The sequence below is a fragment of the Coloeus monedula genome (genome assembly GCF_965178545.1).
Source record: "Coloeus monedula genome assembly, chromosome: 7".
In the NCBI taxonomy this organism is placed as follows: domain Eukaryota; kingdom Metazoa; phylum Chordata; class Aves; order Passeriformes; family Corvidae; genus Coloeus; species Coloeus monedula.
Window position 1 is genome coordinate 34,289,771 of NC_138787.1, and position 26,302 is coordinate 34,316,072.

A 26,302-nucleotide genomic window follows, 5' to 3' on the forward strand; every position below is an offset into this window, starting at 1 on the left:
CTTATTTTCAAACAAAGATTCAGAGGAGGGGAGGGGGAAACGCATAATGAAGGCCAAACATCTTCCTATCCTAATTTTGAAAGTAAAGGAGCAATATAGAATAACATGAAAATGTTGTTGCAGCTGGGTGGCTTTTTAAAATGAAATAATGAAAGGCAGTTATTTGCCAAAATGTGGTTTAGTAAAGAAATGAGTGGAGAAGGAACTGCAGTTGGAGTTAGTGCCCAGTGACGGGGTAGCGCTGATGACAAATATTTATGATTCCCTCTGTTCCTTAAATACAAGTGTTATCTTTAATGATATGCTTAGTAAGACCAAGGTGTATCTCTCCAAAGATGGGAGAGACTAACAGAAAAAAGAATACTGTCTTACAAACCAGCTCCATTTCTGAGCCTCCTTCAGAAATAGTTATTTCACACTATTTCTAATTAGAATATGTAACTTTGCTATCTTTCATGCTATTACAAATGTTTCTTAGGCGCTGGTGTCAAGTCAACAAGACAAATATTCAGGTATTTTCAATTCTTAATAGATTATTTAATGATCCCAGAGTTTACAGTAAAAAATTGAGAACAACAGAAATCTAAGCCAAGTTGTCATATAGAAAAATCTACAAACAGGTTTACAAATATAGTCTTAAAAATCCCTCCAAAATAGTGGCAGTTTTCAATTCACTTACAAGTCAAGACCTTCATCAAGGTTGGGGTTTCTGCCCTGCTGACTTAAAGCTTTGCTTTGGGCTGGGCTATTTGCAATTTTCTACTTTACATATGCAACAGGAGCCTGCACATCTTTAGCCCATCTAAAAAGAAAGAGAAGCAAACAGTTTCTCATTGTCTATTACTGAAAGTTAAAAAAACTTCTTGAAAAAGAGCATCTGTCATCCAGGAAATTTGATCTTCCTTAAGACATTAAGCATTTAGATCACTATTTTTGTCAGCCTCAAATTACAGGCATAGAAAACAGCAATCTCACATGTGAGTAACAACAAATCCACCCCCAAACATCTCCAAATATTAATGAGCTTTTATTTATGTTTAGTGAGCTTTTATGTTAAGAAGAAAAACAGTAAAAAGCTATAGCATAAAATGTCTATTAAATGCAACAGAAGAACAATTAAAATTAATCTTATTTAAAACAGAAACATCTACATAGCCTGATGGTGAAAAAAGCTATTGGATGATTCTCCTCTGCATCCAGATGATGGCACTGAAATTCAGAGTTAACAGTGAAACTAATATCTGTGTGTCATGTCTTCAAAAGCTTTCCAGGTATATTCAGTGTAAATGAGAAATCACACATTACTGACCACTCTCTGGAACGTTCATAGGAATTTAAGGCATTAGCCATACAGCAACCCCTGCAGGAAAAGAATCCATTTTCCAACTTGTAACCAGTCAGTTCTACAATCCCATTCTCAGCCCTCAGTCTTCCAGCAGATAGTTTGGGTTGACAACCAGGTATGGATCATCATCGAAAGTCTCCTCTTCACTGGATCCTCTCAGTCCTGACTGGGACAGTTCAATCAGAATGTGGTCCTGTAACAGACAAAGATTTGTGTTAAAACAAGGGCAGAGAGGTTTGTTTCTACTCTCTAAAAGGCATTTTTATATTGGTAGGACCTCTCATTAATTACTTAACCCTTTCAATTGTGAACTCCCTCTAACAGATTCTTAAAAACAGCATTCAGAGGAAATCTCTTCTATGTTGTATCCTTTCTGGGAACTTTCCAGCCTCGTGCTTTCCAATCTAGTGGGTTTGTGTCTTTAAAAGTGTAAAGTAGTTTATTTTGTCATAGTTTTTCCTCCAAAACACCCTCATACCCCTCTGACTCAAGGCTAACCATTGAATACAAGCGTTAATTGTATTTCTGTATCCTAATGTATAACTAACATTATAGAAATACAGAAAAATATCACACTTCTATAGTGACATAGTATAGAACTTTGACCTTTTACTTATACACATGTCTAATTTATTTCAGTGTTTTTTCTGCAATTACAGTAACACAAAGAAGGCATTTTTACTGCATCAGTCAATATCATGGAAGAACAAAACCGATTTCCCCAAACAGGAATATATTCCATTAGAAATGAAACATTGCCCTATGTAAGTTAAAACCCTTTTTCACTATCCACAGATCTCCATACATACATAATGTGTAAGTCGGTGAATGACCCTCTCTATGATCTTCTTTTTATTTATTAGTTCTTCTTCAGATTCAATTTCAGATTCAATTTCCTTCAGATACCAATTAATAAGTTCACTCCTCTTTAGTGCTGCATCGTCCTCTTCTGCAGAGAAAATAATTTGCATAAACTCAGCAGCAGAAAAATAGCACTTAAACCAAACAAGAAAAGGATTTATACATTAACATTTACAATGCTGAAGAGAGAAACATGCTTTTTAAAATATTTAGGAAACATCAGACTTTAGGGGTTTTTTTCTTAAAGCACCGTATTTTTCACAGGAGGGTGTTGGGTCATGGTTTAATTGGAGATAATTAGATTGAGAATGGAAGCTTTCAGTTCTGTGCACCCAAGTAGCTTCCAAATCCCATCAGCTTTCAGCTTCAAGAAAACCAGTGGCAAGGACTCACATACCTTCCTCTAAGGGCTAAAGAAAAATCACTGTCACACAAAGCCAGAGGAGTCATCCTTCTACATGTAGTCAGCATTCGAACAGACACTGTCATCCCCACACCCTTCCAAAAGCTTTGTAGCTTTAGTATCTGCTAAGAGACAACTGCTGCCTTTCATTGCAGGAGTAGCCTCATTGCAACTGAAATATTTTAGCTTCTGAAGAACTAATCCAGCCATTTGCTTAAGACAGGATGTGGTTGCTGGCATGCATTAAAGCTCCTGCTCCAGTTTTCACTGCTGCAGACTCTTGTAGCTTGGTTACACCATTGTGTGCTACAAATCCTCTTCTGGCTCTGCTCTGTTGACTTGCTCCCCAGCTTAACAGGTTTTGACAAATGATTTAGATAACAGAACTAGAAACTCCAAGAAGTCATACTTGCATCACCAGATGTAGTATTGTCACATGAGCACACGTCCACACCTGACCTCACAAGTTTGTTGTCTCACAGAAGTGAAAATCCCATGTACAACAGCAAGAGATGCAGTAACAATTGCTCCCTGAACTTGGGGTTTGCCTTCTTTTTAATAAACAAATTCTTACCTTCTTCTGCTTTCCTGAGGTGCAGCACCAGGAGATTAGAAATTCGTCGGTACTCAGAGAAGCCCAGCTTGAGAGAAGCTTTGGGTGCAGCATCCTTGTTCACATCCTCAGAATGGCCATTGATCCCATTCACAAGACCATTGACCCCAGCTGGAGCTTCTGCCTCACCTGTTTGGACACATGCCCAGGTTTAAAGCTGCAACATCTTTTAGCTATTTAATACTCTGAGCCACTGAAAAGCCTTGCATTGACCAACCAGGTGAGCTGGTGAAGGAGGCTGAAGAAGCAAGCGAGTTAAGAACAGGAGCCAAGATTTCTAGAGCTCATTAGATGAGACAGGCGAGAAACAGAAGAGAAGCACAAACTCCAACAAGGTAAGCTGTAAAGGCTGGAAGGACTTTCCCCTTTGAAAAAATACTCCGTAAATAATTTACCATTGACTCCATCTTGGTCCTCTCGATCCTCCATTTGCTGTTCATCATCTTGGTCTAAATTGATGTCAGGAGTCTCAACTCTAATGATGGACTTATTTAAAAGCCTGAAAGCTTCCTTCACATGTTTTGGGTGAACCTGAGGAAGATTTGAAAATACTTAGGCACAGTTAAATAGGCACAGGGGCTCTTCTAGTTTTCCATCAGCTCCAGAAACTCATCTCTAACCCTGATAAAGGGCTTTTCTACACATCTCACCTGATGAATCCTAAGCAGTAAAGACTGGGCAAGTTAAATTATATCCCACTACAAGCATTCCAAGGTCATGCAAGGTTATGGAGGGAAAAGCAGGCTGATTAATCTTTCAGGGTTTAGCAATCATGTGGAGTCAATAAAATTTTTACTAAGCCAAGAACATTTGGGAGAAAGATCAGTGGAGCAAGAAACATGAAAGAAATGGGTCTGAACAGAGACAATATGAAAGAAAGAGAGATGTAATTAATGATACTCTCCTCCAGAACTGAAAAGCAAAAACTGGAAAAATCATCTGTACCTGAGCCATAAGCTAAAAGCTATCTGTTTCTTTATAAGCTAAATTTAATTTAAAAGAACCCAAAGGGCGTCCTTACACAACCAGTGAGCAAGGTTCCATCCCTGCACATGTCACATAGCCTCTAATCAACATTTCAAAAGGCTGCTGGGTTTTAAAGCAGGGACTAGACAGGCAGTAATCACACTACAGTCAACAGCCAGAACACAATGTGCTTTTCAGCAGTGGCTCATATGAGTAGGAGCCCAGATCATACACACAGATACTCCTGGGGTGGTCCAGATACTTTGATGAACTTTGGCTTTTTAGACTGCAAATGGAAAAGAGCCAAGAGATTACAAACTATGAAAGATCAGGAAAGAGACTGCTGACAGCCCTGGCTAACAGTAGTAGGTGACTATCATGATTTGATAGGTAGGAGGCTGAGAGTGCTGACACAACTGTGATATAAAATTATGCAAGTTCCCAGTTTGGACCAGATGACCTCAGTTTTACAAGTCATCTCTTAAAAACAGTGTTTCTGGCATACAAATTCAGACTGAGTACGGCCATGACCCCAAGCTCTCCTCCTCACCCACAAGACTATGTCCAATACCAGAGTCAAATAGCAAATGCAGAACTTCCACACATTTCCATAAGCATTTACACAAACTTCCATCAAGCCCCTGCTACCTCATCACAGCAGTGCATCCTGGCCATGGCCTCAGACAGGCGGATCATGCTCTCCAGCTGCCTCACTGTGATCCTCCAGGATGACTTGGTCACTCCAGAGCCATCACGCTGCCGCAGCCGCTTGTACTGCTCCACTATGAAGTCCTCAGACTCCTTGGATATCTGTGTGGCAGCAAAAAGTAGTTTCAGTGGTCAGAGTATTAAAGTTTTCTCTTCTTGCATTAGATTGGCAGGTCCCAGCCTTTTCTGTACTGGTTACTGCTTTTATCTGAAATATTCTATGCTTATGTGGAGTAGCACGTACTCTACATAAGTATAATGACAATCACATTATGTTGAAATTATGTTGTAATAATGATCACACTTACCAAGGATAATGATATTACAGTAAGTACATAGCTGCATTAATTATTTTACAGCAGATTTTTAAACAATTTCTATTTTTCTGTTCCACTGGCTTGTTTCCAGGCATAATCCATGTCTGTCCCTACTAGACTGCTCTGTTATAGACTTCTGAAAAATTCAACACACAGCCCATCCAAGCTGCTACTTGGATAGACCCCAACAAAATCTGTAGTAAGACCAGTTTCCCATGTTCTGTATTTTACCAAAAAGCAAAGAAATATTGAGGCACAATACCGTTTCAAAAAAAAGATACAAAAACTGATTAAGTAGTAAGTCTATAAAATACAAAAAACTGCAGCAGCCATGTCAAATAACTCATGCCCATGAGGTACGACAAAGCTATGAAATGGCCCCTCAGTTGTTCTAGACAAAGGTTAAGAACTGCCACTGATTACAGCAGTCTCAGCTTCTGGGTTTCTGGAGTTTAAGAGTACCAGGCTCCAAAATATGCTCTGTTTCTAGGTAGTAACATGAGTTTATGGCTCCTTCCTTGAGAGAACACTACCCCAAGTGTTTTGACATTTGCTGGAGAAAAGCCTACAGCAGAGTGACTGTTCCTCTGGCTTGGACAGAACAACTGTTCCACAGTCTACTTAAAATTACCTTTGGTTTAAACTGCCGTGCAAACAGCAGATACCTTCGGATATCATCCAAGGAATAGACGCGATCAACAGACTCCTCCACTCTGGAATGCAGATCCACGATGCGCCTGGCGATGGCGTAATCTATCACCTGGATCAGCCAAAGAGCAAAACAACAGTTCTATTCTTCCTTCCCATTCCCCTTGCTCACTTGTGATCCTCATGGCAGAGCTAGTCTTTCCAGAAGCCCAACGTTCTGCCAGAAGGCCCAGGAGAATGCCCTGGGGGTTTTTAATACAAGGAAACACAGCAGAGCAGGGATAAAAGGCAGTTTTAGGATTTATGACCTCTTGGAACTCTCCTGGGTTACAAGTTAGCCACAGAACAGGCAGAAAGCAGCACTTTGTAGCGTGGGAACTGCTTTCTTCCTTTTCAGCCTGCTCTGTCTCTCTCACCAGCCCCTTCTCAATCAGATAATCACTCTGAGCAGAACAGTGGCTGAACCAACAATAATCTCTGGATCTCATGCGTTCCCAAGGCAAATGCCACATAGACAGGTGGCAGCAGTCTCAGCCTTAGTGACCAGCCATTTGTAAAAATGACTAATGGTGTTAAGTTTGCAGGTCAAACCACTGCAGGATGAAAAGGCAATGTCCTCGTATTCAACAGAGCATGTTCAAATTTGTACTGCCAGCTTTTAGCTGCACAGACAGTGAAAAAAAGCAGAAGCAAGACACTCTCATGAGATTTGCTTCACTTATAATTGCAGAGGGCCACCAAGATGGTCAGAGGGCAGGAGAACATGATGTATGAAAGGCTGGAAGAGCCAGGTCTGTTCAGCTTGAAAGGAAAGCAACTGCTTCAATGGCCAGCATAGATGTGATGGAGCCAAACAGTTCTCGGATAAGAGGCAACCCACGTGAACTGGACCATGAGAAATTCTGATTAGATATAGAAGTTATTATTATTTGAACATATGAGAGTTGTCAAGCATTGCAGGGGCCTGGAGAGACTGCAGAATCTTCGTCCTTGGAGAAATGCAAAACTCACCAGGCCAAGTCTTGGCAAACTATTGCAAATCTGTCTGAGCATGAGGTTAGACTAGAGACCTCCAGGCATCTTTTCTGACACAAACTATTCTATAATTCCTTAAAGTTACCTCATTACATTCATCTACAAGGATGAAGAAGAGATCAAAGCGGGACATGATGGGAGCTGACAGGTTGATGTTCTGTTTCAGTGACTTGGATCTGTCATAGCGGCCACCAACTGGGTTTGCTGCAGCCAAAATGGAGGTCCTGGCATTCAGAGTAGCCTGACAAAGGGAATAAATAAATTAAAAAAAAAATTGTAACTGCGACCACTTCCTAAACCAACTCATTGCAATCCAAATAGGTCAGCATAACATCTTTTAGATAGACTTCAATGGAGGTATTACAACAATTGCTCCTCAAAAGCACCCAAACTCCACTAACAAACCCTTTCTAACCAGGTCTCTGCTCCAAGACACAATCTGATGATCAATATTTTAACATTGTCCCACTCTTGCCAACAATACTGAAACAAGCCCTTAAAACTGCTTTTCACAATATCCTGTTTTTAGCAGCACAAATACACACTTACACAAACACACACAATTCTGTAACCTTTTTTGGGGTTACTTCAAGGTTAGGTTTTTCCCATTTTCTGTTTCCTGTCCACTACTATCTCTTTTTAACTCTCAGCAACATTTCTGGCCTTTTTTGGGTATGTGCCACAAAAACTTTGCAACAAGTGATTTCTGTCCTGCCACAGTGAGGCAGCTGCAGAGGTGACATGAAAATCTGCCAGGTGAGGCTACATCAGTACATGTAACAAACAGTCAGGTGATGCTACAGACTACACAGAGGTGTAGTGCAAGCTACCTTCACTCCAGCTTTAGTAATGGATATTGTCTGCTGTTCCATCGCCTCATGAATGGCAACTTGATCCCGCACATCCATCTTGTCAAATTCATCAATGCAACAAACCCCCTGCAGCAGAAGAATGAAAGTAAGTGACCCAGATTCAATTTGGAACAAATAAAGATCATTAAGACAATTTAGGACTCTCTGTCATTAATCCAACCCATTCTTGTGATGCAGGAACCTCTCCCCTTCCCAGACTCACGTTATCCGCCAGCATCAGTGCTCCAGCTTCAATGACAAATTCGTGGGACTCCTCATCTTTCACCACAGCCGCCGTCAGACCTGCAGCACTGGAGGCTTTGCCACTGGTGTACACAGCACGGGGACTGAACTCATCCACATGCCTGTGGAAAAGAGTAATAAAAACCCCAGTATTTTATCTATCTCTGATATTTTAAAATGAGCAATTAATTTGTATTTTTAATATCAATGTATGTTGAAAGTATTTGGAAATTCCTATGTTGAGTTTGCTTCAGCCCTGTTCAAATACTTCAACCACATCCACACAAGCTCTGGGAATTATTCTCAAATATTTTACTTCCTTTTCCTCTGTTTAATACAGCAAAAGGCAGAGTGCACATTTATAGCTCTAGTCACACTGGTCAATATTTAAATACTGGGTTTTAATCTTACTTTAGAAACTGACTCTTGGCTGTACTTGGATCACCAACAACACAAACATTGATGTCCCCACGCAAAGAAGTGCCTTCTGAAGTGGTCTTGGGAACTCCTCCAAAGAGCATCAGCAGGACCCCACGTTTTACTTCATCGTTACCTGCCCCAGAAAAGACATTAAACTAAGCATCCAAAGAAAACACCACATTTTTCCTATTAAAAAAACTTCACCCTACTAGAATTTTTGAGCACTTGGGCACATCTGCTCAGAATTCACCTATTTGCTAAACATCCACCAAAACCTGTAGAGTTCAGTAGCAGAACACCCAACATCAAACCCAACCCTTTTGACTGGGCTTGCAGGCCTTAATGATTAAACACCACAAACAGTCAGGAAACAGATTCTCTTTTTTTAGCACAACCAGTGCTGAGGAGGAGAGTTTATAGTAGTTAGCACAGGGCTTTCAACCTTTCCCAAAATGACACTACAGAGACAGCAAAAGGAATTAATATTTACACAAGTGAAATTTTCCCTCTCTGAGGCCACAAACAGATTCTTACCATGGATAGTGGGGAAGAGGCTGGTGCACAGATTATGGTAAAGGTTCTTATCTTGGCTCATTTCAAAAACCTTTTCCCACTCTTTCACAGACATTTGGTTTTTAATGCTTTCTGCAGTCTGTTCTTCATCTCGGAGCTCTTTTCCACCAAACTGAACAAAGGAAGTAAAACAGTAATAAAAGTAATAACAGGATCACTAATGAATGTGAGCACTGCAGACAGGTCACAAAAACTTGCTCTGTAAGCTGGATGGGAGGAACACATTCTAAAAAGCTGCCCTTAGGCTAAGTAAACTCATCACTTTATACCTTTAAAAAACAATAGCCAATTTCCTAGCAGGCAAAACCAATGGTGTAACTTCAGTTAGTGAGAAAATCCCAAGTGAGTTGCTTGTACAGAGATTAAAAAGAGTAAAACCAATATGATTTCCTTTGACTAAAATTGCCTTTGTAAGCATTCTTACATTAACTGGAACTTCCAAAGTCTTTTGCGGCTCTGAAATAGGGGCCAGAAATTTCTACTCCCAGAACATAACAGATACTCTTTTTATCCTATGTGATAGTGAAGCTGTTAGCAGAATGATAGACTACAGTGCCACACCATGCCAAAACCCAGACACAGTCAGTATTACTCATTGTGTTGCAGTAACATCCCACAATGTCACTTGATAAACTAGAGGGAACAAAAAGGATCCCTGTTTTGCCTGTGACAAAACACAGCAATGGGATTTCCTGGAAGGAAAGGAAATGCTGCAGAAATGAATGTAAGCTGAATGGAAATACAAGGGCCAGTCAGCTGTTTAGAACAAATTGTAACATTGGCGAATAATCACATCTGTGAAAAATGCTATGAGTGACAAAGACAAGAAAAGAATCTTGCTATGTAAATTCAATGAAAATAAAAAGACAGTCAAACACACACAGGAAGGTTGCACACACGGACATTTAAAGCTTTATCCATTCCTGCTCCCTAACTGGAGGGAAAACCACACAGAACAGAAATCACCAACACCTTTAAATCTTTCTCTCCAGACTCACCCGTGGATTTGTTGGTGCAACATAACAAGCCAGAAAGACGAGCTTATAGGAGAGCTCCCGGACTCCGAGGGCGCGCAGTCCCCGGATACCTTCGGTTTCATAGCCCTCTGTCCCTGTCAACCGGGAGCTGGTTTCTGCGCGCAACCCTGCCAGTGAAACAGGAGTCAGCACAGCAGCTCCCAGCACGAGTGGGAAGGACATCTCATCAAGGTCATGTGTAGCAACAAACCTGGTGTAGAGAGCTGGGACACATCAGGCACGACAATCAGTGAGCCGGTGAAGTCACATTTGTCACCTGCCTGAGCAGATTCCACGGCCTCTGCGCGCAGGATCACCTCCACACTCCGTGGAATGCTTCCGCGCGGCAGCTCACCCTGCGTCTCCTGAATGCGCACCTGGCAGGGAGAGAAGGCTCAACACTGAGCAAATGTCACCAGAGCTGAAACTACTTCAAAAGATGGGTTAAAAAGCATCTGATTGCTGCCATCCATGTCAATCCCTCTTACAACATGACAAACAACCAAAAATTCCTTCCCTAATCAGCATCTAAGGAGTCTTGGTGCAACTTAAGAGGATGTACAAGGGCCACAATGACAATTCTGAAAAGCGAATTTCAGTTATTATGGCTCACATAAAATACAATTGTGGGATGTAAAGTGCTGAGGATTTGGGAGAGTAAATCAACCCGGAAGAGTAAAATGCCGCAGATACCAACAGACACCTCTTTTTGTTCTTGTACAAAACAACTACACATGATGTACTGGCAACAGGAGACTAACTCTGGCTTGAATATGTGGGGCGTCAGTGGATTACTTAAGACAATTAATGTCGCACAACAAAACTGGTTTGATACTATTAATAATTTCCCATTCTTAAACATAAGTCTTCCAGAGACAGGAAGAAACCTTTTGCAGAAATTCTGCCTTTTCTTGAGGTCTTTTCTTGATGTTGACAGAACAAAAATTAACTGTCTTCAATGTGTAGCAGTACAAACAACACCTTGGAACCACCACAGGAACATCATTGATTGTCATCATCCCCCAACATCACCTCTGTACCTTTTGGAAATCAACAAATATTGATTTGTTTGTGTCCAGCAGGAATCTCCTTCTGTTGGCACAGACTGGGTTCCTGCAGATGTTTGGCTGGGTGTATTTGAATTGCTGTTCCACATCTTTGATCACTGTCTGGCAGTCGAGGCACAGGAAGGTTCCACTGACCAGCTCTGGATGGACAGGGTGGGTACGAACCACCTGCCCACTGATGCGCAGCAGGGAGCCAATTTTTGCTGAAGTCAGTTCTCGAATTCTGTTTCAAACAGAAATTCATAAGGATTAAATTACTGCATTAACAATTCTAGGCCCAGGGTACTAAGATACAATATATTTTCATTCTGTCTCTGACTAAGGAACTGCTGTAACAAACAAAAGAAACAAACATTGCAATATATTCTCATTGTATGATTTTACGTAAACTTTTAGATTATTACTAAAGGTCAAACCAATGCAAAAGTTACATCACTGGTACTTCAAAAGCAACACATACTAATTCTTTTGTTGTTTTTAAACTAGAGAAGTTACATTTGTTTGTGAAATATGATGAATCTAAGTATCTGAGTGTGATGCACAAATGAAAAACCATTTCAAAAAATATCCTGCACAAGATCAGGAAACTTTGTCACAACTCTACTGGCCAGCTGCACATTTCACACTACACAACCAAAACATTTTCAGCATGCTTTGACATGTTTTTGCCCAGTAGTAAAACAGCACAAGTTTCTGGAATTAATAATCATCTTACTTGTGTCTGGTAGGCAGGTCCTGGAATGCAACATAAAAGTCCTTGTTTGCAGGAACATTTCCATGGTCTCTGGCAAAAGTCTTTGTTGCTCGACAGAGGTATGGATAAACCCTGAAATATGGGAAAAAAGTTCAAATTTTACAGAAGCTATCAAAATGCCTTCTCTGCTTTAGATTACATCAAAGGCTTGTATCAGATTTCCAGGTTCTGGCTTTTAATGCTATGTCTCATAACCCAAAAAAGCCACTCTAAATATGCTAAAGGTAAGATCACTACACAGTAATGTTATTTGCACTACTGTTTGATACTAGACTTTTAAAAGTTTCATTTTATGACACCTTTATACTTATACTAAGAAATGTATCTTCAAAATAAGTGACCAACTCAAGAAAGCATTTTCAGAGCATGAAATCTTAGAATTTATTCTGTATTCTCATACTGACCACTTACTTCTTTATGACAATAAATGCAATTACCTGGTTAACTCATAGTTTCCAGAGAGTAATCCACTGAGAAATGGTTTTAGCCAGTTAAAAAAGAATAATCTTACATATAAGTGTTTTCAGGATGCAGAAAGAAGATATGCCTCTCATTTTTTACATAACAAGCAAGACATTATAAGCCTGAGACTCCAGCAGAGCTCAGCTTTACCTGGAAAAACCCCGCTCTACATTTTACCTGTAAAACTCCTCCTGAATAGTGGTAGAGAGTTGCTGATTGAACTGCTCCAAATCTGCAAAGCTGACGATCAATGTGTTCCGCTCCGGCCGGATCAGTTCTTCAGCATCTCTCAAGTACTTGACCTCCCCATCGCTGTTCTGGAACCTAGAAGTGATTCAGGAAAACGTTTCACAGTCACCAGGCAGCAACTGAATATTTCTGAATTCAGGAGAAAAGGCAGAGAAAAAGATCACTCACATTCAGGCATCCTGCAGCCCCTTGCAAAGCCCTTTTACAACAATATTTCTACTTCCACCCCCTTGCTACATCTGCTCTATCCACACCCCAGCACAGACACACCAGGTTTACATTTCATACAGCAGGAGAGTTGTCCCAGTGCCAGACAAAATTTTATTTAAGGTTTAACAATGGCTCTGCACCAGCAAACAAGGTTTTGTTTCCTCCGGGTGATGCTAATGGTTTCCTTATTTGATGCGGATGGGCCCCATAGGAAGCAAAAAGCAGTGAGCCAGATGTATTAATGTGTAACACCCAAGCCGTGGAAAGGGTTTTCAACACAGCTGTGACACAACATTGTTAAAAGGGACCAAACGTACCTTAAAAAGCAATAATCATAGAACGGTTTGGTTTAGAAGGGATTTTAAGATCATCTCGTTTCAACCTCCTGCCATGGGCAGGGACACCTTCCACTAGGCCAGGTTGCCCAAAGCCTCATCCAACCTGGCCTTGGACACTTCTAGGGATGGGACATCCCAACTTCTCTGGGCAACGCTCCCGCAGAAACTCTCCAAGAAGGGTTTTACCTACCAAGAGAACACCGTGCTGCCTTCCTACAGGTTCCTCCCGGCAGAGCCTCAGACCACAGCAGAGCTTTTCTGACCGAACGCCAAGGAGAGAGGGCTCCAGGCCCTGACAGGATCTCACCAAATGGCGGCCCCTCCGTGAGGCGCTGCCGGCCCGCCACCCGCTGCCGGCCCTGCCCGCCCGCCGCCAGGCTCGGCCCCCGGCACTCACTCCTCTAGGAAGTCCAGGAACAACTTCTGGCACTTCTCGGCCACTTCATCGCGGATCTGCTGGTGCTGCGACGCTGCGCCCGCGCCCCCCGCCGCCGTCACTGCCAAATCCATCCCGGTCGCTGCCGCTGTCCCGGGCCGGCCCCGCAGCGGTTCGCGCCACGCCGCGCACCACGTGGGCCGCGCGCCCACAGCGCCGGCCAATCAGCGGCAGCCGTGCCGCAGAGCCCCGCCCCCCACGGCCGTTTTCGCGCCAAAGGCGAGGGGCGGGCGGGACTGAGGGCGGGTACTAGCGCCCTACCCTGAACTGCGCTCTCAGCGACAGCGAACGGGACCGGCTGGTGGGCTGCTCAGCGCTGCTGAGGGCTTAGAGCTGTGCCAGAGCCAGCACCACGTCTCCCATTGAGAAACAGAGGCATAGAATACTAAGGGGTTGTAAGGGACCCTAAAGATCATCTAGTCTCAACACACCTGCCATGTGAGGGACACCCCCCACTAGACCATGTTGCTCAGGGACTTACACCCAACCTGGTCTTGAACCTTGTCAGGGATGGGGAATTCAAAATCTCCCTGAGCAACGTGTTCCAGTGTCTCACCACACTCACAATAAAGAATATCTTCCTAATATCTCATTTAAATCTCCCCTTTTTCAGCTTGTCTCCATTCCCCTTGTCCTGTCACTACAGTTCTTGACAAGGAGTCCATCTCCACCTTCTCTGTAGCCCCTTCAGATACTGAAAGGTTGCTATGAGTTGCATAGGTTGCTCACACAACCTTTTCTTCTCCAGGCTGAACAGCCCCAACTTTCTCAGCCTGTCTTTGCAGGTGAGGTGCACCACTCCTTTCATTAACTTCATGGCCCTCCTCTAGACTTGCTCCAACAGTTACATGCCCTTCTTATATTGAGGACACCAACGTAATAGGCATGGAGGTGTCAGCTGTGGGCATCTTCAGCACAGTAGCTGCAGTGAAGATTCCACAAGGCACTGCTTTCCCCAGGAAGAAATCAGCTATGGTAGCTGGAGTTAAAAACTACTCTGGTGTGGTCAGGGCACTGCTGAGGAATTCCCGAGGGACGCAATCCCCACACTGTGTGCAGGAGGCACTTAAGCAGCTGCTCGCTGAGGAGACCCACGCCATGCAGCATCTCTGGCTTCTGAAGAACTGGCCCAGGTGGTAAGGGTGTAAATTAAGCTAGGTGAGGATTAGGCCACAGTCTGGACACTTGGCTCCTCACTGGCACCGCTGTAGGATGGTTGAAGACAACATTTGCCAAGCGGTGCCATGGCTGACAGCCATTCCCGAATGGCAGCTGCTGGCACACAGCACCTGCCAGCAGGAACCACTTCAACATCTATGAAAAATTGCTTAGAATTGCTCTGCCACCTGCAAAGTCATCCATCTCTGCCTAAACTGGGAATTTTGCTGTAATTAAAGCAGCTAAAGGCTCTTTTTCAGTTTTGAAACCCTTTCAGAAGTACCAGTACCAGCAGCCTCCTGAAGAAATGTTAGTTCATGTTATGGTGTGCTTGCCATACCGTGAACAGAGACTTAACTGCAAAATGGTAAAGAAAATAAGAGACTTGTAGAACTAACTTGGTAATTTTTAAAACGCTTCTGGTGAGGAAATGGCATATTTTCTGAGACCATACTAGCAAAAATGTGCACAAGTTGGTTGTGAGGCTTGTTTTAAAAGAAATAATCCATGCTAGGTAATTTCTCTCTCAAAAAAAAAAATCTATTACCCAAAGAAGAAACAGTAAATAAAATCTATTTAGCGAAGTTTCTGGAACCCCAGTATGAACCAGTCCAAGGCAGCCATATGGTGTTCCACAACAGATATTGTCAAGGCATTCTCCTCCATCCCTTTATTTTGCATGGAGTGGTGTCCAATATGCATGGAATTGACAGGCACTGGGTGAGAGCACAAAGCTTTCCTGCTTTTACTCTTCCTTTCCTTCTCCCCTGGCCCACTGGGCAGGGAGCAAACATCTGTGTGGTGCTGCCCAGGGTTACCCAGCAGGTGTGGGCAGCCATCAGGAGCCAGGCATGCACTTGGCTGCCAAAGGAACAGCCCGAGTCCTCTTTCCCACTGGGCAGATTCAGACAGCTCAGCAAACACAGATGGGTTTTCACAGGAAAATGGTGCAGTTAAACTTCAGAAGCAAACTGAAGCTTTGTTTTGAGCAGACTCCCTGGCCATTCCTAACCAATATGCTTTAACGTTCCTTAAAACCAGTTTAGAAAATTGCACTACTGTATTTACCATCTGTATATTATGAAAGAAAACAAAACCAAAACCATTTTACCTGGTGGAGAGGCAGCAGCAATGGACTCGCTGTAAGCTGCTAAACTTCCTGCAAGTTACTGGAAGTAAAGAACAGTACAGGTTTTACTTTTCCAGAACTATTACACCAGAGTTGATACCTATCAAAACACCATAAAGGTCTGGAATTATTATTTGCAGGGTTTCAAACTACGTTCTAACACTGTGCAGCTCCCACTAAAGTATCCTGTTAAGATGACATTCAGGACAAATGCATTTTGCATTTTGATTTATGATCATAATTATTTTCTGTTAGCTAAGAAAGGCTGCATGAAAGGATTCAGCATACAAAAGAATCGGGGCCTCCATCCGAATTCTTGTTCTTGTGCAGTTACTGTGAATAAATCAAGCTACAGCCTAAGTTTAAATAGCTCCTAACAGAATTGGTGTAAGCACAGTTGTTACAGGCATGTATGCACAAAACTTGCTGCCAAATATAGAGCAAGAAACAGCACCCAGGATATTTTTTTGTGGACAGGAAATTTAAGTCAGTAATTTTGCTCCTGGTTAGAAGAATGCACATCCAAAGTGGAATATATTACCAGTTCTGTATGAACAAAAGTAATTAAATCAAATTCATTCCAGTTGGCTTAGCTAAATAAACAACAGTTTTGAAACTTGGATCCATCAGTACTAAGTCTGTGACAATGAGCTGTGTTTATAATCCATTTAGCTTTGCAAAGTACAACTGGGTACAATGTAAGATTTTCAAGTTAATAATTTGGGGAGGATTCCACAGTAAATTAATTACAACAGACTCATAAACAAAGCTCCAAAGTGTTATTCCTTGAATTGTGTGACTTCTAAACAAAGTTTAACTTCTACATTTCCAGTACTTTACCTGACCTTTAGTATGATTGTTTTCTAATGGAGAACTCTTGTCATAAGACATTAAAATTAAGTCTTGTTCAATGGCAGCTGCAAAGATGATTTGCCCTTTTGTGAAACTCTATACAATTTATACACAGCCTCACTGACCTTTCTGTAGCAGAACCAATATGTGACTTCTCTGACATTTAAAAATCAAGGTAGCAACAATAACACAGAATCATCCAAACCGTACCTCCTACTGAAAGCTTGATCATGTAAAATGTTAAACAAAAATTAAGTCAGGAATTACAAATATGTATGAGTATTAGAGTAACTATTGCAGTACCCAAATCAGGAATTTAATCCTTTGGTCTTTGGCAGCAACACTTACAAAATGTTTTAAATTTGAAAACCAACTCTCAGATGCAGTCCACAAAAGGAAGTTTCAGATACACTGGTGCCTCTGCAAATGTAAGGAACATCCTCTGGGTTGAGAGGAAGAGGACGACGAGAAGTAGCTTTGTGCACTGCTACAAATTGAGGAGTTCAAGTAAGTGAATAATCTAAGAAAAAGTATGTCTACAAAGAATTTCAGAAGTACTCTGCCTTACAGAAACATTAAGTTTCTCTACGTGCACAAATATGGGCTGTTCACAGCATTTATAGATTAAAAAAACCTCTGAAATAGGGTAGCTTACATAATTTGGGTTTTGTTTCCTTGGTGCATGAAATCCTTGTTTTGTTTGTTAGCCCAGAGGGTGGGTCAGGCAGGAAAACACATGACCTGCTCTCAAACTCACTATCCATTTATTTTCTGAGAATATTATATTTCCCTTGTGTATTCCATGAGCATGTGCAAACTTGCAACCATTCTCAAATAGTAACATAAAATAAAGACCATGCCTATGGATTTTATACAGCTTTAAAAAAAAAAAAAAAAAGGGGGAAGAGATAGAAAGAAAATAAATCTAAACTTTAGACAGTTATTACATCTGTAAAAAAAACAAACCAAAAAAGCCTTATTGATTCATTATTATCTTGTGAGGAAACAAAGCAAAAAAACCAGACAGATTTGTATCTAATTTACTTTGTAAGCTTTATTTCAACCTGTTTTAACAACTTCTTATGAAGACTTCTTGTTAAGAATGTTCTCACCTGCTTCCCTACCTGACACTCATGTAAATGATCAACTGCCTGGTCTCTCCAGATTTTTAAATTGCAAGCATCCAGCCACTTTATCTCGGAGCCAGTACTTCAGAATATTCAATCTTGCTGATGTAAGTTAAAAATGCAAAATGGTTATTGCATAATTTATTAAAATGTTTAGAAAAATGATACGATTTAATGTGACACTAAAATACTAATTCAAAGTATTCCATTTTCATTAAAAATGTGCAGTTGCCAATACAAAGAGTCTTGATCCGTTAAAATAGTTTACTTTAAATAAACAACTAAGGATAAAAAAAATTACTGTGGCACTTAATAAAGGAGAATTTTGTTTTTAATTGCATATCATAATGCTCAAATCAATCAATACACGTTCATCAGCAGCAGGGGCTATGCCTGCAGCCAGATCCTATTTGCCTGGCAGAGCATTCCCAACTCTCAGAGCAGCTCCTGTCAGGGCGTCAGGCGTTTGGGATCCCTCGGGAACATGGAGGTCTGACGGACGTTGTGCAGCCCCAGGTACAGCATGGTTACTCTCTCCAGCCCTACAACAGAGAAAAACAGCCCAGCAACACAGTCAGTCTTTGTTCAAAACCCTTAAGGAGCTGCAGGTGCTTCCCAGCTGAAGCCAGCCTCACACAGCAGTGTGAGCACAGCGTGAGCTGTTCCCATTATGGAACTTCCTAATCCATAGGGCTATAAGCACCCCAGCCATGATGGGGTGGAACCAGATGCACACTTGTTCTTCCATACACCTCCTACGTTAAGGTTTCCACCAGGAACAGCTTGAACCCAGGGTTAATTCTTGTGGTATCTCCTGTTTGGCTGGTACCTTGCCACAAGGACCATCTACTCTGAAGAAAAGATGTAGCTTCAGCTTCCTTGGTGTCACTTCTAACTGGCCTAAATTATATTGGATTACCTGCAAATGTTGCATGCTCCCAAACAGAAGAAGCAATCACTTATTTCTCCTCACTACAAAACAGCTTTGTCAAATACACAGAGACCAGTGCCTGCTGGTATGATGGTGACTTTGATAAATCCATACATAATACACTTTTCTTGCTTCCTTAAATTCTCCTCATTGGTCAGATTTGAAAGTGATGTGCCTGGCTAGTGAGGTGGCACCCTTGCTTGTGATCACCTCCTTTTTAAACTTGCCAGACTGTGCCATTAATATTTTGCCTATTTATTTTATGATGATCCTTACATTTGAGCTTCTCTCCTTAAATTCTCCAGGATAAACAGCCCCACTAATTTACCTAACAAGGTCACTATTCTGAATTTTATACTGAGCTCTCCTTGAGACTGAGCAGTATAAGTTAGGCTAAATAAAAACCAGATACTTACCTATTCCACCACCTGCGTGAGGAGGTGCACCAAACCGAAAGGAGTCAATATAAGCCTTTATTTTCTCCAAATCTAGAAAGGAAAAATATTGGTTTCTCACCTGCTTAATAAATCCCAAGCCAAACAGACAAGTGACTGCAGGACTACAAACACAACAAAAAATTTACAAACTAACAGTGAGGTTTTACTCACTGAACATATAAATTGTCCAGGGCTATCTAGAAATTATGACTGTAACAGTTCTGTTATATGATATTGTTAATAACTATTCAGCAAGGTGTTGCTGGAAGACTCACTAGCTTCTTAATACCCCACTCTATATGGTCAAACAGAATTAGATGGATTAAGAATGAGACAGTACTGTGATTTTACCACTCATATAACAAATTCTGCCCCAAATTCTTCCTCTAAAGGACACAAATCCAACCATGACTTATGTTCTTTTAAACTGTCTTGTTACCAATGCCATGATGCTTTGCTCTTTCTGTCAGCAGCTGGGGGTCGTGAATTCTCTGAGCTCCAGACAAGATCTCCTCCCCTCTCATGAACATATCATACGAGTTTGAGGTTTTCTGGAAACACAAAAAGGAGTTTAATTCCTACCTACAGTTACTGCATACGTTGCAAATATTCACCTCTCAATAACTTAACTTACGATACCCAAAGCTGTAAAAATGACTATTTTCTCCTGAAGTGTCTGCTTAAAGTGTCTGCTGCCCTGGAAGAATGTTTTTTGCCACTTTTCAGTGATGGCAGCAGTGTTTGACCATGGAGATCTCTTCATAAAGCTCTTGCAGCTTTTGCTCATTTCTTTCTGGTATGTCTTCACCAGTAAAGAGTAACTGAAAACATCTGACAAATCATGTAACCCTGACCTGATCTTGTTATCAGAATTTTAATTTTAACAGCAGATCATAGGGGGGCTGGAACTAGATGATCTTTAAGGTCCCTTCCAACCTAAACCATTCAATGATTCTATGGTCATATAAATATACTTTATCTGCACTGTCAAGTTATCCCTACATGGAATAATTAAAAAAAAAAAAAGGAAAAAAAAAAGGAAAAAAACCCCATTGACAACAAGAAGGCATTTTACTTACAGGGTTGGCTGGATCTGGCATTGTATAAAAAGGCCTCACAGCAAGAGGATATTTGTCAAGAATATAGAAGTCTGTGTCGTACTGAAAGAAGGTAATTTAGAACAATTAGTACAAGAGAAAACTACACAAAGAACAAATTACAAGAGAAAGACAGAACCAGTGAATCTTTGAAATAAAATTTTAAAAAATTCCCCAATAACTTCCCACAATATTGTCTAAGTTTTCAATAAAAGTGGTGCATTCTTTCTCAGTTTTTCAATACTACTTCTTGTGTAAACTTACAAATGTTGAGCAGTAAAATGTTTTGCTCTAACAGGTACTTTCTTCTTTCCTCCCAAAGATCTCATCTTCTCATAGATTTTGTTAGAATTTGGTTTGCCTTTTTATTTTTTTTTAATTCTCCTAAGAACTGGCTTTGGAACACACTAGCCTGTTTGGTGTCCTCAGCACAACATATGACAGAAATAAATATAAAAGATTGAAAATGGTTTGAAACAGCTTATTAATGACAAAGACAAAACTGACAGTAGATGAAATACACAGCACCAAAATGGGAATGCAGTCAGATAATTAAAAAAAGGTAATCACCAACTCTTCACAACTTCTGCATGTTCTGAGATACTGTCTACATGTAGGTATTTACATCAATCCCGCAACTCTACAACATTAGGTTTCAGATTCAGTGACAAATTTATTTGTTCTAAAATAATTGTTACCTTTTCCTTTACCAGGCGTCCCAGGAGTTTTTCATTAGGTGTGCTGAAAAAGATTATCAACATTAAAATGAAGTAATTTAAATTTGTACTGCTTATATACTTCATAATGCCCAAAAGATTACAAGCTACAGAGCTGCTGCACCCTGACCCTTAAAAATCTAGTACTTGTTTCTGACTTTTCTGGGTTGTGCACACAGAAATTGCAAAAATAAAGTATATTTATTTGTTTCTAAATATTTTGTATTGGTCCTAGAAATCCCTTAAATTAACTGGTACCTAAAAATATTCTTGCTCTTAATATAACTTCTTCCTAGTCACCATACTGTGATTACTGAAGAACTGTGTACTCTATTTCCTATTGCCATACATCTTGTGTATGACACAGTAAGTGAGAAACACCATGAACAGTTGTTGAGCAAACAATTTTCCTCCATCAAACTCTTATGATTGAAACTTTATTTGATGCACAGATCATTTAATTTAAAATCACACACTACCCTAATGGTGCTGGATATATTATGGGGTAGAACAGAAATGTTTTAATTCATTAAATGTCTTTAGTAAAGTTTATATATAAACTGCTAATTAAACCATCTCTCAGTAAATTAATGGGAATTTATCAAGATTGTTTAATCATTTTCCTGAGAGGTGGAAGGAAGAAATGGAAAGGTGTTACCTAAAAGAAAGACCTTAAGGCAGCAGAATTTTTTTGTTTAATCCTATTCAAAGACGTGTGACAATTCACGTGAAGGACTGCAATTGCTGGACACACAAACACTTCTTTTCCTTAGAAGATTCAAGTTGCTGTCACTTTATGTTGTCGGTTATTTTCTTTCAGATTTCAGAGTTTGTACCCATAGTCTACATTAAAAGAAAGGACTATTTTCACATCCACTCATTTACTTGTCAAGAGATCTGGACAGAAGTGCTGTTTATTCCTCTAACAGTTGTGATTCCTTGTTGAGGGCTGTCAGGTGCACAGTACAAAATGACACTTCACTACCACTTTCCCAACTCTGACACAGTCAAGGTACTGCCAAGTACCTCAGATCCTCTTCATCACCCATCTCCACACCAGCCTCTCGCAGCATGGCCACACCTTCACGGTATTCCAGCCTCAGAGTTGGCTCCAAAAACTTAAATGGCTCACATGGGAACTGTTTGCTCACTGTCTGAATTTCAGTCTGGAATCTATAGATGAAGAAACAAGAACAGAAGCCAAATACAAAATAGTCAAGAACTTGCACCTAATAATGATTTTGTGATTTTGCCACAAGAGGTCCCTCTTGCAATATAAAAACTGTATTAAAGCCACTTCTGGAGAAATTCTGTAATGAATTGTTTCAACAAAGTTAATGCATCTACTTCAAGGATGTTGATATTTCACTATTCAGTTTAATTCCTTTTGTAAGAAATAATCGACTAGGTCAAATTTTCACAGTAAAGGCACCGAGAAATCATACCTTTGATTTGTAGTATTTACCTGGGTTCTTTTCTGATTTGAGTAATAACCAAATATACACAAGAAATTTCCCTCTGGACAGATAAAGATTTGCATTTCTGCTGGCAAAACAGTCTAATTTGTAAGCAAATGGAAACCACTTTCTAAACTTCTAGCCTGGCTTTTTAATGAGTTAAGACTGTGAATAATGGAAAATAATCCTTGCTGTTAATCATGGAACAAATGCAGGCTGGTACAGTAATTTTTATTCAGGAAAACTTTCTTATATAGTAAATATTAAAATAATTTTTGAAATAGAAAAATCCACCAGTAGTGGCACAAAAAGAAGGACATTCTAAATAACTGACGGATCACTACTCTTAGGAAGTCCTTTCAACAGCAGACAGCAAGTTTCTTAGTGCAAGCCAGCATACTCCAGGAGATGCTAAAAGTAGTTTACTGGCCTATGGCTTGAGTGAACTTTAAAAGTCAGGCACAAAGAAATAGTTGAGAGCAAAGCAAAAATATGTTTTGAAGTTGTGCTGTAAATCAGATTGCCAATGATCATCTGATCTGAGGATAAAAGGTTTGCCTACTTCATACCACAGTGCAAGAGATGTCAAACAAAGAAAGTTGCTCATTAAAAGAAGGAAGTGCTCTTATTACCTTTCCTGAAGCCCCTTGAATATCTGCACCAAGGTATCTGCAATCTCATCTACCACTTCATGATAGTGGTAATTAAAAGCCATTTCAATATCCAGACCAACAAACTCAGTCAGGTGTCTGTGTGTATTGGAGTCCTCAGCTCTAAATACTGTAAAAGTAAACAACAGAAATCCTAACTGACCTGAAATTATCATTCCAGTTGCAAAAATAGCAATCATTAGCATTTGGATTAGATAGACATGATGACTTTAGACGTGAAAATTCTCATTGAAAGACACAAATGAAACCAGCAGCCTCAGAGCATCATTTATAACAGTGACAGCATTACTGCAGCTGTAGTACTCAAAGGATACAAGACAGACACAACCCATAGAGAGGATCTCCAGTTAGACCCACAGACACAAGTGGAAAAAACAGACAAGTCTGCAAGCACACAAGAACTTTCAGATTTGAAAACCGCCTTTTTCACAGGAAATGGACTTCTACACATGTGTGTCTTCTGGGATGGGTACATGAGTCTAATATAAACACGTCTTCCCATAAACCATGACTCATCTGTTAGTGATTACCAAGAAATTTAAGATCTTCTGAATTACTTGGAATTTTTTTTTTTGTTTTATACACTGTTATTTACTTGTTTTCCACCATTTAGAGGCTATGTATCTTTAAACCATTTGAGGTCTTCGAAGAAAACCTGTTGTATTACCACCTAAAGAGGCTATGTCCTATCAGCTTCTGAGAAAGAGCATGGGACTAGAATTCATTCATTTTTTTTATTATTAACTAACAGCCCAGTTAAAAGTAAGCTTGTTCTAAGTAATGTTGTTTGGTACATGTACAGCAACTTCTCTGTCAACTTTACTGTCATCAGTCGGCTCAGCTGAAATTCGTGTTTGGCAAATAAAACTACACCAAGTGAAACCATTCAGAGCTTTAGTGTGTGTGTGTGTTATCTTACTTGTACCACAGCTGCTAAAAGCCACCAGGGCACACTTCACACATCACATAAAGCAAAGCTTTTCTTACCTGGCCCAATGCAGAAAACCTTTTCAAAGTCAGCACATATACACATCTGCTTGTACAGCTGTGGGGACTGAGCCAGGTAGGCACTGGTTTTGAAGTAAGATACAGTAAACACATTGGCTCCTCCTTCACTGGCAGCTGGAAAGCAAGTGCTTTAATAAGGAATTATTGAAATAAAATTAAACAATTATTAAAATAAACATGTAAAAAATAAAACAGAGGTAGAATGATAGATTATTGGTCTTACATTTAAAGACCAGACAGAGATTTTTCTTCAAAGCATGTAAGAGGAAAAGGATATATTTGCATCCATCTACTCATGCCAAGGTAAATTTTGCAGCTCAGGACTGTCACACGTTGCAAATCTGCAAATTTAGTTGGGGTAGTTTAAAATGTTACTGTTCCAGCTGACCTTCACCTTAGAGTGAGAACAGCAGAGAATACATGTCTGTATCAACACATCTACCAGCACCCCCATATTTTTGTGGAAACCAGTCTCTGCCAGCTGCTCAGGCTGCCATGGGTTCACTGCAGAGCTTAAGATCAAAGTGCATATCCTGTTTCGCCAGGACCATCCTCTCTAACTGAAGGCATAAATATCTCTCACAGCCAATACCAGCTTTACAAGAGGGCATAAGCCAAAGCCATAAAGCTTCTTCTCAGTTTGAGGCAATTTTCACAGACAGCTACAGGAACAAGGATCACATGCATTTGTATTCCTTACTGCAAAGCACCTACCAAAACTGCACCACTTTACCTTGCCAGTTCCCAGCGTGTGACATGACAGGTGCAGTGGCCTAACACAGGTAACTTTTAAACCCTCCAATCTTAAAACAGTTATGATGTTTAAATTGTAAGTTTAATAAGGATTGCATTGACTTGACTTAGCTGATTTTACAAAATATGGTCTCATCCAACCTTTGATGATTGAAAGCTTGCTTGCTTTCAAAGGCAAACTGCACACTTCCTCAAAGGTCCTACATAAATAAACTACTTGGGAGCCTTTTAGTACTTCATACTATATAACTGTCTCCATAGGAAAAAGTCATCCAATCTTCTAGTTCAATGACAATTTTCATGTTGAAAGAATAGTTGCTTACATGCATTTTGTAAAAAAGCTCATTTTTTATCTCAATCGAGAGCTGCCTTCCAAAATATAAATACAGAAGCATAAAATTCAGTAAGCAAAATGTGTGCACTTTATAAATGTACAAATAATAACACAATAACACAAATGATCTGCTCTAATTTTCCATGCCATGTATCTTAGTGGCATCAATAAAACCTCAAAGAGCACCAATAAGATAGAAGAAAAACCCCCATCAGTAAATCAAGGCATTGGACTTTTGAAAACAATACAGCAAACCAAAAGAACTAGAAGCAAAATCTACATTTCCAGACTTTAAGGCTGAAGCTGTTATTCCACATTTTCAAAAAGAAAAAGGTCTACCACCTTGTATTTTGCCACATTCTCATTGCTAAAGAAGTGACAAATTGTGCCATATAATGGCATCATATTTTATACCATGTTTTTTGCTACATCTTTATGATGGAATCTGCTTTTAATCTAAATTAGAGTGTTATTTTTTTATACTGAGAATGGAAAAGGCAGTGCTCAACACTGAGAACGAACACTGACTGGAAGAATAATGCATGTGATCAAGATTAAATAATTAATTGCCAATTACATAAACCAGGTATATATAGTATTTTTCTTGCCATTCTTTTAACAGCCCCAGTCAGGAGAAGAGTAAAGAACAACTCAACACCTGCTAGAAGTTTGCTACGTTGCATCTAAGATAGAAAGAAAACTTTTATGTTTTTTAAATAAAAACTTACTACATTTTTGTCAGATAGGTACACTGAGCAACTGGAAAAGAAGCACACCTGTAACAGCTGGATCACATATACAATACCTGAAATGATTTTGGGAGTCTGAATTTCCACAAATCCCTTGCGAATAAGAGTTTCTCGGAAAAGCTGACAAATACCAGACTGAAGGCAGAAGACTGCCTGACTAGTGGAGGTCTATAAGAAGAAGATAAAATAATGAATCCTAAGTTAGTTTTTCCTGACTCTATTACTTCTTTTGAACAGCTGGAAGGATGAATCTCTTCCCTCAGGAATACCTGATTATTGTATCTGCCTAAATAGCAAAAAGTCCAAATCACTAATTGTTTATTACACAGAAGGAAACAGCAAAGGAAACCAAAGAAATTATTAATTTA

At 40.2% G+C, this 26,302-nt stretch overlaps 2 protein-coding genes across 2 annotated transcripts in view; both read right to left on the reverse strand.

Moving 5' to 3' along the window:
* Positions 1-1,177: 1,177 nt before the first annotated feature.
* Positions 1,178-13,594, reverse strand: MCM6 (minichromosome maintenance complex component 6). Its single transcript, XM_082285505.1, has 17 exons — positions 13,477-13,594; positions 12,460-12,606; positions 11,782-11,892; positions 11,040-11,289; positions 10,211-10,376; positions 9,982-10,127; positions 8,945-9,095; positions 8,402-8,543; positions 7,971-8,112; positions 7,727-7,834; positions 6,982-7,137; positions 5,845-5,973; positions 4,837-4,998; positions 3,618-3,753; positions 3,184-3,351; positions 2,155-2,294; positions 1,178-1,538 (listed from the first exon to the last, which is right to left on the reverse strand). The coding sequence occupies exons 1-17, from the start codon at positions 13,587-13,589 to the stop codon at positions 1,425-1,427; spliced, it is 2,481 nt and encodes an 826-aa protein (XP_082141631.1). The 5' UTR covers positions 13,590-13,594; the 3' UTR covers positions 1,178-1,424.
* Positions 13,595-17,699: 4,105 nt separating this feature from the next.
* The window catches only part of DARS1 (aspartyl-tRNA synthetase 1), a 37,773-nt gene continuing 29,170 nt past the window's right edge, over positions 17,700-26,302 (reverse strand). Inside the window, exons 8-16 of the mRNA XM_082285499.1 lie at positions 25,991-26,102; positions 24,078-24,212; positions 23,052-23,199; positions 21,989-22,135; positions 20,945-20,987; positions 20,229-20,309; positions 19,589-19,700; positions 19,129-19,200; positions 17,700-18,323 (exon numbers count right to left, since the gene is read on the reverse strand). Of these exons, the coding sequence (XP_082141625.1) occupies positions 18,232-18,323; positions 19,129-19,200; positions 19,589-19,700; positions 20,229-20,309; positions 20,945-20,987; positions 21,989-22,135; positions 23,052-23,199; positions 24,078-24,212; positions 25,991-26,102 (942 nt within the window). The 3' untranslated portion in view covers positions 17,700-18,231. The remainder of the gene's footprint in view (positions 18,324-19,128; positions 19,201-19,588; positions 19,701-20,228; positions 20,310-20,944; positions 20,988-21,988; positions 22,136-23,051; positions 23,200-24,077; positions 24,213-25,990; positions 26,103-26,302) is intronic.